Here is a 15,874-nt window from a genome sequence, read left to right as displayed (position 1 = left end):
GACAATAATACACACTGTACGAAAGCCTAACAGTTTTACCTCTTCATAAGGTGACATCACACATACTGACTCTCTCCCTCTCTCACCTTCCTGACAAACAGCCCTGCCTGACTCTGCAGCAGTTAGCGACCAGAAAAATGTTTCCTGCCTTACCGATGGTGAACACCTGTCAAGAGACTATAATATGGATTGTCTATACACACATGTAAGCTGTGACACTTGTGTTGTGAATAATTCAGCCTGAAGAGACCTTCTTACTTACATATTCTACCTTATCTTGTTACATTGTTTCATTTTAGCGTACTTGCTGACAGCTCTGCTAGTTTAATTAATTGACAGCTTAAGTACATTGTAGACGGAGATAGCTTATTACCAGTGTGCTTGCTTGGTGTGTCATTTAAATGTTTATTATTCTCCTTTTGTATGATCATCTGTTAATATTGAGGCCTATGTGCTGAACAAGAAAGGTACTTATCTCAATACACAGTGCACCTAATAGCTATTGTATAACAGAAATAACTGTCACATTTGTTTTATTTACATTTAGATATTTACATTAAACTCAAGAACATTTGTTTCCTTATTATTTATTCCAGACTACGCACACACCTCAGCAATACCTGTATGTTCAACTCAGTGTACGGAAATAAACAAACCTTCTCTGACCGGATCATCTTCATAGTGTAAAACCCGTACCAGTTTCCCCATACACACCAAAGAAAGCAGTGTTTCTGAACAGGGATCAAAAGCAAGGCATTGAATGTGAGTCCAGTATAAAAGGTTGTCAAATCCCTCTGTCGTCCCTCTACTGTCAACCCTGTGATGAAGGCAAAAATCCAAAATGTTTATTTTTCTTACCAAAAAATTACTTTCCTTCGGGTTATATTTTAGAAAATATCAGAAAATGCTTTAAAAGTTCACGTCAGAATTCAAGTCATCTTCAAATGTCTTATTTTTTCTGACAAATTTTCCTAAACCTACAGTTATTTGAAATTACAATTTTTTTTTAAAAGGAGCAAAGCCTCCCATTTGATGAGCTGGAACCAGAGAATAAACAGCAGTTCACCTTGATAAATGACTTATCGTCTGAATAACTCCTACCGGGCACAATTATACTGAGGTGTCCCTGTATCAGAATAGTTGACAAGACGAAAAAGTGAAAAACCAAAGTATCAGCAATACACTAACGATGCTGAAAGCACTCAGGTCAGCTTGCAGGATATGATTCAGAACTTATAAGATTGTTTAAGAGAGTCTATGGATATTTAAAGGCCTGGGAAATTACATTAATTCCCATTTTCCTTAATTATTTTCTGCTCTTGAGAAATGACGATCACTTCCAAACAGTAACAGAAATGAAAGCCTCTAAGTATGTTATTAAAATACAGAACAATATGGTCCATCAGGATTTGGCTGAGATATTACAATAGATTTCTCTGTCTCATATAATAGGCAGTGGCATTACCACTGAAAAAGAAAGACAATCAACTATACAGCACGTTTGTAACACCCAGATGGAGAAAGAGCTTTGTCAGTGACGTACAAAGCAGGGAAAACATGATAATTAATTTCAAGTCCCTCTCTAATAGGGTTTAATGAGAGTTTTAGGCATTCAGACTGAAGCCTGATGGTTCTAATTTAGAGGCAACAGCAGACAATGAAGCAAGGATTGTGAAATACCAACAAAAATCACCCTGTTTCCTCTTAAACCAATTATATACAACAGCCTCTTAGCTTTATCTGCTGGTGGAAAGTGGAGATAATGCTATTGTAATTAACCTGAAATTAATACGACAGCAGCTGGGCTGGGAAAGAGGAAAGCCCCAGGACACACACACACACACACACACACACACACACACACACACACACACACACACACACACACACACACACACACACACACACACACACACACACACACACACACACACACACACACACACACACACACACACACACACACACACACACACACACACACACACACACACACACACACACACACACACACACACACACACACACACACACACACACACACACACACACACACACACACACACACACACACACACACACACACACACACACACACACACACACACACACACACACACACACACACACACACAGGAAATGCCACTTGAGATATTACTGTATCACAATAGATGGGGCCTTTCCAGTAGGCCAGAAGGAAATGCTGATGCTTTTCATGACTACAGGAAGAGTAACAATACCTCTTAAGAATTTTTTTTTTTTTTTAAGATAAGGTAAGCTGAGAAACGGAATAGTATAAATCTATTGTAATGTTACAGCAGAGGAAGTGGATGGGTTTGGGGCATGTAGAGAGAAGTCAGGTGAGGGGAGGAGCAGGTGGAGAAAACTACTTCATGCCAGATCTATATGCCAACAACAGTAATACTTTCTGGCAGAACTTCCTGCCATGCGCCCAGCTCCAACATAGACCTCAGGGTACAATCTAGCGCAGGCCGATAACTCAAATTCCATTGCCTCTGCTGAGCGGAGTTATTCCTTTAATTGAAAATCATCTTCCCAATACAACAGGGAGCAAGAGCAGAGTCTAGCTCATTACAGAGCGCTGAGCAGAGCCTCTCACACAGTGGTCTCTGGTGTTGGTGGTGGTGGTACACCAGCAGCCTCGCTAGCTCAGCAAAGCAAACCTGTCTGCACTTTGCATACATATCTCATGAGCTTTAGACTGAGGAATAACAGCCTGTGAAACACTTTCTCTATTACTCATCGATTCAGCAGGTGAATTATGTAAAACAATCTTGAAAATAATAGTCTTAGGCACAGGCAAGACATATTATTAATTATGTAATATGATAAATCACATGTTTTGTTAAACAATGGGAACAGATCACACTGTGTTATTTATTCCATATACACACCAATAAGCAGCATGGGGAAGAAAAGTGGGCAGAATCTACACAGATTAGCCGTTTGCACAGCAAGAAGTAGCTAATTATTTCCTGCCCTGTGTTACATCTCTTGTGATAAGAATGCTAATGAGTGCATAATTACCTTCAAATATTTGAAGAAACTTAAATTGACTCAGCAAGTTTACTTTGAAACCTTTGGTGGCACTATGCCAAAACAGTGACTTCATTGACCGGAATGCGTTACAGTGCCTGACCTTTATCAGGTGTATGTACTGCTACAATACTTCTGCTTCAGACTTATACAACAGGAAATGCTTAGGAACAGTTCTTCACAATGTTATTTATAATCACAAAGCAGAGAGCATTATACTAAAGCAGAAGTCACATTGTCAGAAATGAGAGAACAGCATGTCATCCACACCCTGAAATGTCCTACCGAAAAGAAGAAGGTTGTGAAGATCTGCAGTAATGTTAGGAAAGGTTGCCTGCAGTCACCCACTGCTTCTAACTACCAACACCAAACTGTCAATCTGTCTTAAAAGCCAGACACGGGCGTTCTTACACAGCGAGGAACATTCAAAAACACAACTGGTAAATGAGCAGATATGGCAGTGACTGCAACTTGGTACTTGGTCCCCATTTAGCTGAGGAAAATATTTCTTACTATGAGCTAAGTATACCTGCTCTACTTCAGATCATGCACACCACTAAAATGTTCTGTGTTTAATTGCTGGACTAGATGAAGGCAATTAACTTTAAGTATAATCCACTGAACCTCTTTGCCACCCAGGGCAACTGGTTTAGTCATCCAGAGAAAACAAAGATCCAAAAATTCATTTAGCCTTCACATCCTAAATGAACTACCACTCTGCTCTCTCTGTGATTACAAAGAAGACCACATACTTTTTCTTAAAGAGCACACAGTGTACCAGCCATTGACAACATTATCATTTGGCCTTTCGTAATGCCTGCTTGATAAGTAGACTTATTGAAGTAAAAAAAAAAAAAAAGCATGGTAGCGTTAACCTGAGCTCCAAATAAATGGCTGGATACATTTACTGGCTTGATGTTTTCCTGGGAATTATCTCTTTTTAAACAAAGCAACTGTGTAATCAGTTCAGATGAATTGCCATTTCTACAATCTACACAAGCTCTAAAGAGGAAATACATTAGTGTGATTGGAATGATGCTTTCCTCAAATCTGCAATTATTGTCACCTCAACTAACTCCTATGCACAGTTTTGTTGAATAGCTTCATTTCAGTAGCACAAACCAGACTCTTGGAAACGATTTGCAGAAAAAACAAAGCGTATGCACCTAATGATGTATTTATAGTATAGTTACTTCTGTTTCAATGCCTGCTGCACCTTTTGTTTACTTTCAGTATTCTGCAACTGCTTATGTGGCTGTGCAAAAGCGAAAGATTGTGGTTTCAGAAATAACTGTTGAGCAATGCAGTTCAACAATTCAGATATATTTTTAAAAGTTACTTCTGAAACATGTCTTTTAGCACGGCGCACTCAATATATTTAAATTCAATCTTTAGTATTTTGCTAACTTCACGACAGCAGTATGTTTCCTACAGAGAATGTCAGTCTTTTCAAATGTGTGTTTGGGGTTCTTTGTCCATTACTTCCTTTATAAAATAATACATATCTTTGGGTTTTGGACTGTGTTGGTTAAATAAAAATATATATTTTAACACATCACATAGGACTGAAATTGTGATGGGCATTATTATTATTAAAGCATAATTCACAGATTAATCAATGGGGATGGGTATCCAGAACCAGTACTAAACTGGTACTGGTACCTGACTTCAGTCAACATTCCGTCAGTACAGAAATATTAATAAGCTCATGGACAAACAGTGTTGTTGTCATTGGTATGTGACGTTAATTCATTCTAACATAGCTGGTGTAGGTGGCGGCAATGCACCTTAATACTGGTTGCCACTCGCATTAAAACAGAAAGAAGAAGTAGAAGAAAGTGCCCGAGGAGACATCCACCAACCAGGGTGAGTCTGGGACAGAGGCAGGAGCAGGAGAGCTGCCCGGAGGAAGAGGCCTTGCCTGGGCTTGTCAGGCTCTGAGATAACGTGATATTGTGCCTTCTACTTAGAAATGATGTTCACAGCTCACAGCAACTAAATATGATACAGTCGCTGGCTTTTGTATATCTAGTGTCAGCAAAAAATGTTGCAAACACTAGATATCACCGTAAAATCACTAGCTAAATGGTTAGCATGCATTACTGTAGCTCGGGGGGCTAACTTGCGCCTTTATATTACGGGAAAGTAGGGGTTTTTTCACTATCGCTCAGTTGAAGATTAGTCTAATTTAACTGTTATTTTCTTAAATAAATAACTATTTAATCTTTCCACATCTTCTCATGTAATGTCTTTATTTCTTGCACCCCATTATATGGAGCGGTATGAATAAAAGTATTGATAAGTATCAGTATCAATAACCAATATCAACATTAACTATACCATGCGATGGTCTAACAAGCTGTTTGTTGGATTTTTGAGCTTTGTGCAGGTCTGTTTTGATTTTTACTGTGGAGTCCTTGACATGTGTATCACTTTAACTGGCCTAGCTGTATCAGCACACATAAGCAAATAAGATAAAAAGGCTCAAGTTTTACAGCTCTGATAGAAAATGTGATGCCCAGACGAGAATCAACCTCTGTCTTTATTTGTATTGTTTTTTTTAAAACAAAAAGGAGTCATGTGTCAGCTTCAGCAGTGAGACAACTTCATCTAAATCCCTAAAGGTTGATCACAAAGTAGAACTGCCACTCACTGAAATCTAAAACCGCCTCCAGGGCCCACCAACATCCGAGCTGCAAGGCTCTGACTTTATCATGTATTTAGCCAGACACAGACACACACACACACACACACACAGACACACACACAAACAAAAGACCATTTCATCAAATGCCAGCCACTCTGAAAGGCTGTCTCTTGCTGCACGTGGCAATCCCCAGCCTTGTGCATCCACAATCAATGACTGACACCTCCATTACAAGTCTCTAAAACAACCTGTGGGAAAAATGCAGCATTAATATGGACTGAAGCTGATATTAATGTTGACATTTTTATAACCTGAATGGCCTAAAGAGACATTGAGCTATGTGATTTCTGTTATGCGTAAATCTCATTCTCTGGGATTAAGAGACTCAAAAACAATATAATGATTAGAAAACATAACTCGGGTAGTTTACTTACGCAAAATAAACATGTTGTAACCACTTTCAGCAGAGAACGTTCTCCATCTTGTGAGACTTTAATAACAGCTTGTATGTTGATTCCGTTGGCACTCATCTTTAAGTTGTGCGCACACACCCCAAGTCATACCTGCTGACAACTTAGAGCTAGACTCTCTCCTCTGAGGTACTTGGGAAGTGAGTTTTCCCAGAGAGAAAAGTCCTTTTAGCCAATGCTTGACCCACAGAAGCAGACAGGTCGTTCAGTGTCAGCTCACACACTGGCAGGCTGGCACAGCCTCAGCTCAGCTGCAAGCTCATCACTCTGGTAGAATAAAGCCTAAGCCAGAGCAGTCAGCTAGATGTTAAGAATACGCATTACAGAGTCTTACTTTCATTGCCAAACTCTGCTCTGGTTTTTATTTCAAGACATGTAACTTTCACAAAAGTAATTCCTCTGACGATTGAGGAAAAATACACTTGTGATAAAAAAATGAATCCTAATGTTTATAGCTGAGTGTTATCTTAAGTAAATAAATACTGGATATTGTCATTTTACATGCATATGACAAATAAAACTTTAAAATACAAGTCCATAGGGGAGGATGACAGCTTGTCTAGTTTACTCCCTGATTTGAGTTGAGCTGTTAATGTTTGTAACTGTACGTTTAAATTATGTTCAAATAGAGCAGCTGTTGGTTTGTATTCCCACAGCGATTTGTTGTTTCTTGATGATCAGCTCCATTCACACCAACTGACAACTCTGACTGACTCATCACTTGACAAACGACCTGGGCTAATTTCTGACTAATGCATGCTAATCTAATAGGATAATACTTTGTCTTTCTTTTCTAATAATGCGCTGGGAGTCATATATTTGTGCCAGTAGTCATTTTGTCACAGTACGTTCACCAGTGACTGTGTTAACTGCCCGGCCTCCCTAATCCAACATGACAGTTGAAAGGTTCTCCTATATTATTTTCGTCCTGCTGAATCTAAATTATGTAATAACACATGTCTACATCAGTGATCTTTGTTTCACATTGACATGTTACACACCATAAGCCATCTGTCAAGCTGGCAAAAGCAGCACAGCAGGACTCTTTTCAGACAATGCCCAGGCTGCTTGGCAAGGACACAATCAATACCGAGTGTCCTGGAAGCCTCCTGCCTGTGCAGCTGAGCAATAGGAACGACCCCCATCAGTCACTGACACATACAGCGTCATCATACATGATCGACTCGGGTAGATGCGAATGCATGTGAGTGTGTGTGTCCTTTCTTCTTCTGATCTCGCTGCCTTTGAAAAACTGCCAAGAAGGAACGTCACAGCCCATTGTAATTGTCGTGGAGGTCCAGGCACGCACGCTCATGACTGTGAGTGTCAACTTTCACTACAAAGATGCTCTGTTGGATCTCAGTCTACCACCATCAGCCGAGGAAACCACATAAAAAGTTGCTTCATCACCTAGTCTCTCACAATAGCTTAGCTGGGGGGACACTTGTTTGTTTCCTGGTATCTTATTCAGAAGAAAGTAAGGGAAGGTTTAAGAGTTCTTATGAGTTCTACAGCTCAAAGCAGCACATTTCTGTATCCTGTGATGCAGAGAAACGTCTTTGCAAAAAAAGGCTACACGCTGATGATTACGTCTGTCGGCACTGTCCAGTCACTCCAAAAGTTACAGTATGAGGAAAAAAAGGACAGCACAAAGGATAATTCAACGGGGTGTTGACTCATTTTTGATTCATAACATTCACTTTTAGGGAACTCCAGATTTACTTGTTCTTCGTCACTGAAGCAGCTCCACTTTTGGTTTTGTAAAAATTGTCAAATATTCCAACTTTGCAGAAACCATTGTTTCACATAATGGTTAAACTACACTAGAAGTAGTTGTTAGAGGCAAATTTTCACCAGGGTCTATCCAAGGTTAAGTTGTTCACCACCACCACCACTTCTCCCAAGCCCACCAACCCCTCCCCCCTCCTCCCTCACCTCAACCTTTTCAGATGACAGCAACACTTAAAACAAGATGTAGAAGTGTTCCTGCTTTTCCTCAGTGGTGAGCCAAGAAGGAATAGTGTGGAACCTCTTAGCTATGCACTGATTAAATAGGCCAGCTGTCATTTGTCTTACCCGCCATCTCACAGCAAGCCACTGGGAGCTGTACTATTAGAATTGCCTCATCAAGCAGCATGGCCCATAGTTAATATATAATTCCCTTTCAGAATGAATAATAACAAAGTCATACTGACCTCCAAAGAGAGAGGAAGAGGACGATGGCCAAAGTTTTGACTAAGTGTGTAAGTCTAATGAATTGCAATGAATAGTAAATGATCAATGTATTTGAATCTCTGAGCAGTTTTATGCAAAAAGGGTTGTATACTCATATCATATCAAAAGTGACTCATGAGGAAGAACTTTACCGTAGCCAAACTAGGCATAAATCACAACGCTTAGCACTCAACTAGCTGTAATTGTGTTGTAACTGGAACCTGACAAGTGATAATTCATTAAGTCACAAATCTAAATTTCAGCAGGAAGAGGACAGAGAGAGGAAGGCGTTTTGTTTACAGCTGGATTAAATGGAGGATGCGGGGGAGGGGAGGGGGCAGGCTTGAGCCGGATGAGGTCCCAGGTGGACGGTGTGTTCAGCATTCTGCACGCAGCCAAAAACAAATAATCCACAACCACGATGCAGAAACTCATAGAATTGGAAATAATGGTGTTAGCTTAGCCCTAAAGCTCCAGGTGATCGCTCAAGAGAGCTGCACACTTCTCACAGTCAGTGCTTATTAAAAACACTTTCTTGTTATCGAACATAACCACGCACATATTGGTCACCCCGCCAAAAAGAAGTACGTGTGAGACGGAATAAAAAACACATCACTGCGGGGCTTTGGGCATTCTTAAATTTGATCACCTTCCCTCTGCAGCAAAAGGCGAGCAATTTCTGTTTGTACAGTTGTATTTATGAGCAAAAGTGCGGGGCCGATCATAAACACCACCTGGCTCTAACACAGACCAAACTGAGATGAAACTGTTTATTATGCTCCTGACAAGAAAAAAGATAGAAAAAAATCAACCCTCTTCTGCTTGTCTCTACAGCATCTCCTTCCTTTCCTTACTATTAATCAGCTGTTTTATTTCACTCTAGTAAAAGTGCTCAGCTTCTGCTTTTGTCCACTCAGCTTTTTTTCCTCTTGGACAAAGTTTTAAAATCGGCACAGATGCCTTGTTCTAAAACTCAAATGTTTAGCTAATATTGTTCAGTGCTTTTCTATGTCAGAATTAATAGTGGCAACATCTAGCAGGGCAGTGCAGTACTGACAAGACCCACACTTTTTCCCTTTTTCTTATTTATTGGGTTTTAGCAGGCATGAAACAGGGCATTTTATAAATGAAATGCGATGAAAACAACTTCTTGTATATAAAACCAAGAAGTAAACTGATAAAAGGGAATGAATCAAATTTCATTGTCCCATATTTCACACCAAATAGCTTCAGCCCGAGCTGTGAGATATGGGTAAAATACGAGGAGGGGAATTTAAAACACATGGTTAGAATTTATGTACTAACCGAGACTGCATTTTAATTGCTACCACATTTGTTAGCTTACTGCACTTGTGGATGGGAGATGGTTTTCTTGGGTGTAGGGCGGGGGCTTCACAAATTACTTATTGCCTCGGTCAAGAGATGACTGTGTCTCTATTTTCTGCTCCCAATGTGTCACTCACTGCTAACCTGTTCCAAATGAGAGCTGTCTAGGGTTGGCTGTCTTGTGTCGACTGCAGTCTACCACGCACCAGTTTAAAAATATGATTCATAGCCGCAGAAGAGTTCAGTTTTAGAGCTCAGCGTGTCCGTGTGTGTGTCCGTTTGTCCTCTTAGATAAGCTGCCAGTCTGTGACGTGACCTAACAGGAAGAAGCATTTCCTTACTGGCCCAAGCTGCAACTAACTGCGAGCTGGAAAAAAGGGAAAAAAGTAACACTGACCATTTTGAATAATCATAGCATTTGCTACGTTCTGAGCTGGTATTATGTTAAATTACAAAGTGAGAGCACTGACGAGTGGAAAACATTTCTCATGACAGCGCATGCTCTCAAGGGCAATTTGTGCTGATGTCTCGACAGCAATGTGTAGATCCAGTAAAGAGTCCTGTTGCATAGTGTTCCCTGGTTTGCTCTCTAGACCCACAACCCTCTGAAGTCTCTTTGGAACAGCAACATCCCGATGAAACAGAATTAATGAGACAATACTCGAAATTAGCATCAAAAAGTATTTCTGGTTAATTCATCACAGAACCGGGAGACAGCTAAAAAAACATTTCCCTGTTAAATCACTTTTGAGATGCCACAAGAATAACTAGGCTTCAAAACACCCTATTCCTTTGATTTATGACAGGCTGGTTGGCATTTGACAAGAGTCATGTAATGAAATTAGCTCAAGGTCAAGAGAGATTTGATTTCAACATTTCTTCTTTCTTTTTTTTTAAAGAAGTGGACTACCTCACTCTTTTTTTTATGATATGAGCACAGTTCAGGCCCAAAGCCTCCATTACCAATTTAAGTTAGTCGATAGTTCTTTCAGTGTGTGAAAGCCAATATAGTCTTGCAACTCCCCAGATCAGCTGAGTTAAATCCTGGCTGATAGGCTGCATTCTGAATATACCAATAGTACTGAAGACATTGTTTGGGGAGAGGAAGTCGAGCTAATGCCTCAGGGTAACACTTATCCTTGGAAACAATGTAAAAGCAATAAAGTTTGGTGCCTCTGGTGGGAAAGGGAGGATTCCAAATGCATCAACAACATGAGCTTCCAAAATGAAGTCAAGGTGCTCAAATACCAAACACTGTATATAAAACTATAGAAGTGAGTCTTACAACAACAACTCATGTTTGTATACTTTGCCATGACTTCCTGTTACACATAAGAACAGGGAAGGACAGTCATTTGCCACGGCAGATAGAGAGTCCGCAGGTTTTTACTCCTCATTACAACTGACAAAAGCAAATACTGCAATATTTTGGACTCGAGGCATCAGCAGTTAACCGTTTATCAGTTAACTGCAGAGAATATTTCTGACTGGTTGTGCATTTGTAGCTTTAATGTTGTTTATAGTGAGTGTGTTCGATTCAGTCAGGCCCAAAAGCATTTCATTAGTCCAGTTTAACCTGCAGGAGTTTTTGAAGGCTTGAGTAAAGTGTTTTTCTGCCACAGAGGAAATGAAGCACTGACTAGTGAGAAGTCCAAAGCGTCTTCCGACGTCTCCGCTGCAAAAATGGAATATGTCAAGCTGCCAAATACCACTGTAACAGATGATAAGGAGCTCAAAAAGACAAACAGGCAATCTTATAAAAGCTAACTGCCAGTGAAAATGTTTTGGTTTTTTTACTGCTTCCAAGAGCCTGGTAGCAGAGTGTGTGAGTATGTAACTGTACTATGATGTAAGTTATAGTCAAACCGGGCCAATACAATACTAGAACTATGCTGTACTACATTCAGAACAAGCACTCAGCTGCCATGTCCAAGGATGGCTCGTACTTAAAGATCACATTGCTGCTAGCCGGGAGGAGAAAGTGTGATGTACACTGGTCTGAGGCCATCACCCAGTTGATGTACCGAATGATTGAGACGTACATGCTGCTGATCAGTGTGGTGGAGGGTGACGGATTAAAAGAGCTAGTTTGGTACCTTGAGTGTGAGCACATTATGCCACTGAGAGCTATTGTGACTTAAAGCATTGACAACACTTTGAGGTGAAGAAGACTGAGCTAAAAGTCACGCTTACCAGGTCAGACAAGCTAGCTCTGACCATTGACTGCTGGACACACAAACAAAAGCTAATCATACCTTTTCATAAAAATGAACTGGTTAGTTACTATTTAATGAATGTGTGTCTATCAAAAGTAAAATTAACTAAAAAAGAGATCCCTATTTTTATTTTTATTTTTTATCCTTTAATCAATCAGTTGTATGGTCATCATAAACATCATAAATATAAAACAAATGTCTGAAAATGTCAAAATCACGTATTATAATTTCCTATAGCCGAAAGCGATGTTTTCTGGTTGTATTTTTTGTCTAAACAGCAGTCCAAAACACAAACATTGTAAAGTAAGACAAGAAAAATCAGCAAATCCTCACATTTATGAAGCTACAAAGATTTAATGTTTTTTTAAATGATTGGATGAAATGGACAATTGATTATAAAAAATAGCTGCTGACTACCGGCCAATCAACAATTTTGACAACCAGTTAATTATTTCAGAAATTTAGAAAGCAAAAATACCAAAAATGTGAGTGTGGGGATTTGCTTCTCTACTCCGTTTTGTAGTTCTATAAATTAAAAATCTTTGCATTTTAAAGCATCAGTTGGACAAAACAGGCAATCTGAAAACACCATCTTGGGCTGGGGAAAGTTTAATTAATAATGAAAACAGTAGTTGCTGTCCTAATTATGATGTTATGATAAGAACATCTAGATTTATCACAATATTAATATAAAACTAATATACTTTCAAACTCTAACAACAACAACAACAACAACAACAACCAGCCACATGGTTTCCCTGAAGAGCTCATCTGCTCTTGCAGAAGCTAATCGGCTAGTGCGGATGCCACATAGAGGAACATAATAAAACCAATTGAACTACACACCACAGCAGAAAATCAGCCACCAAAATGAATTTCTCACAGACTGGTATTTTTCAGGGACACATTTAATAAAGTTCTTGACATTGGCTAAAAAATTACAATATCAGAACCAATGCCCAGTACCCTTAAAGTGATACTGATTACTCAATGTTCAAATAATTGAAACATTTACTAAATGACTGTACAATAAACTGTTATCACCACAGACTGTATGGGTTGTAGCCACTGTGGTAGTGGGCCAATCATGTCGCATAAACAAAGAATAAATGATGAAAACTTTTGTTCTAGATCTGTGTATAAAAAGGATTAAATGCAGGTAGCAATTTACAGGAGAAGTTTCAATACTACATGGCACTGGGTTATTAAGGTCTATACCATAAAAAGGTACTGAGTCCTGATAACCAGCCCTACTGGTTATTGTGTTGGAGCTATAGCTACAGTGCAAAGCTTTTCCCCCACATCATTAAAATACAGTGATGTGAATCGAATGGTGTGATAACAAAACCCTTTATTATCACTGCTGTGCGCTGTGTAAGAAGACAGTTGCATTTATTATTAATACTGCTGTGAAAAGACTAAAAGAGATGGTTTTCTTACATTCACTAATAAAGCCATGGGGCCATTATGAAAGTAAAATGGTAAGACAAAAGTTTTGCTGGAACAGAAATGGGTCCACAGTGAGCGCTGCCAGCATAAGAGGTCTCACAGAGTGCTCATTAGTGCTACTTGGTCAACACATGATGTATTAAAAGTGCAATGGCTGTGCACCCCACCAATCCTCCACAGCAATGATGTGGCAGCTGCCTCTCTTTCTCCTAATGACTCATCCACTCTTAAATTCAGCCTTCTGAGATTTTCTCCAAGATTTTGAAGAACCTCAGCTTTCAAGAACTATATATATTACAATATTGAGAAGACATTGAGGCGATCATTAGCATTAGAATAGTGTATTCACTTAATCACACAGCACACAATAATTAACCCAACCAGATCTGCTAAAGAAACAAAGTAACCACAGGCTCATGTACTGGGGCGAAAACAACAAAACTAATCTAGAACAGTAGTCTGAGGTGCCAATCACAGCTTTGGTGTAACCTGCTGAACTCATCCATCAGTCAGCATCAGCATCCCTCATGGCTGCAAGCCTTCAGTCCCTCTAATGCACACAGCTAAAAGCGACAGTATCCATTTGGAGGGATACGCTTCACATTAAAAATAACAATCCGCTGTCGTGAAACCAGATACTTCTGGAAAACATGTGCAATTTGCTACATTGCTGAGTGAAGAGGACCAGGCTGTTCCAGGGGATTCCCAGAGAAAAAATTAGGATTAGTTCCATTACACTATTATTTCTGGTGTTCAAACATCACACAGTGACTATATTACTCTCATATTTTACATTACTCATTAGAAGTCCATCAAAATTAAACAACTCATAGGACTCCTATGTCTATCTTGCCTCCATCAAGGTGGTTTAATGAGGTAGTTTCCAGGTTATTTATATTAAAATTGCATTAGTTATGATACGATTTATTACAGGAATAATTTTAAAAGCCCTCTTAATCACAAACATGTATTATCTCCTGTGTTAACAGTTGTGGAAATTTATTTTTTCTCAATACAAGTAATGTCAATTAGTTTCAAGGTACTTGAACTGAAAAGGCTGATTAGCGCCTGAAGAAAATGATAGTACGAGCTCGCAATGAAAAAAAGGGATTAAAACATGACCTAAATAATAATTAACACTGATGTCAGTTTTACAGTAGCGCACAGACAATAAGTTGACTCCGTAGAAGTTTTTTTTTTCCAAGTGAACCCATTAATATAACAACAATTACACTGCTAACTGATACTTTTTGTTGGTATTCACGAGAGAGTGGGAGCTAAATGGGACAGTGCTCTCAGACCAGGACGCTTGGTTTTAACCAATTTGAGGAAGTAACAATAAACACCTAATAACAACCCGTTTCCATGCCACTAAGGATGCAGAACACAACATAAATAGCCAACTAAAACACACAGTAACAAGTCATGGGTAGTCTGTGAGTAGCTGGTTACATTGTAGCGGAGGCCCCATAACACATAACACAGGAAACGGCACTGCAACTAGGCGCGCCTCTAACAATTCCCAATCCACACACACACACACACACACACTCACACACGCACACACACACTATCCTCTTCCTCACAAAAGACACACATTCCTTGTTTTGCATTTCATGTAGTTGGCAAGTTCCATACACATGCCACTGGTATTCCCTCCAGTTTAGGCAAAACTGACCCAGCAGTCCCAGTAACATGAGAAACAATACAGCCGGTCGCGTTCTAATCACAATCTTTCCCAAACTTGTGCAATCTGAGCGCAGAGAGCTAGGACGAGCTAGCGATGGAGCATGCAAGTTTTCTTACGTACCAACACCATACTTTTCCTTCTTGGTGGGCACCCAGCGAGACATCCTCAGTGTCGAGGCTTCCCCCGAGTTGTCGTGTCGCCTGTTAGAAAAATAGGTCCGAATGAGACCTGTTGTTGTAAATGTAGACTTTTTTTCAGTTTTCTCTGAGCTTTGGGGAGCTACTCCGAGCAGCCATTTTCCAACAGTGACAGGACGCTCCGCAAGGGGGAGAAAGGGACAACTTTTTCACCCTGTAGGCGTCCTGCAAAACTTCCACTGGTGTTTATACTAAGGCGGAAATTGCCCAGTAACTGATGAAAGAATGTTATATGGAATATTAATAGTCTCTGCATTCATCTGCGGCAGCATATTTAGACATAACGCAGTGATAAATCTAACGTAAGTGAATCATGACTCTCATCTTGTCGTCACAATAACCAATAGCCTATGCGAAGATAAATACTTTATAGAGAACAATGCTCTTAAATTAACTTCTTTCTCATTTATCACTTCTACTGTACAAAACGTACAACAATAGTATAGATAGATTGATGGTAGTAGCCTACTATCAATTTAAATAAAAATGCATGTCTTATGGTGCAACCGTGTGGTTTTATTCTCTCATAAAACAATATACAAGCTTGAAAAAAATTCATAACACACAAAACAAATAAAAATGCAGATGTACAAAACAAATGTCATTAA

At 39.5% G+C, this 15,874-nt stretch overlaps 1 protein-coding gene across 1 annotated transcript in view; it reads right to left on the bottom strand.

The window, feature by feature from the left end:
- dock1 (dedicator of cytokinesis 1) overlaps nt 1–15,352 on the bottom strand; it is a 184,527-nt gene extending 169,175 nt beyond the window's left edge. The window contains exon 1 of the mRNA XM_062442681.1: nt 15,190–15,352. Within this exon, the coding sequence (XP_062298665.1) occupies nt 15,190–15,232 (43 nt within the window). The 5' untranslated portion in view covers nt 15,233–15,352. The remainder of the gene's footprint in view (nt 1–15,189) is intronic.
- Nucleotides 15,353–15,874: the final 522 nt, after the last annotated feature.

This window comes from Scomber scombrus, chromosome 21, assembly GCF_963691925.1.
Source record: "Scomber scombrus chromosome 21, fScoSco1.1, whole genome shotgun sequence".
Lineage (NCBI taxonomy): Eukaryota > Metazoa > Chordata > Actinopteri > Scombriformes > Scombridae > Scomber > Scomber scombrus.
This window is presented reverse-complemented; position numbering and strand designations above follow the sequence as displayed.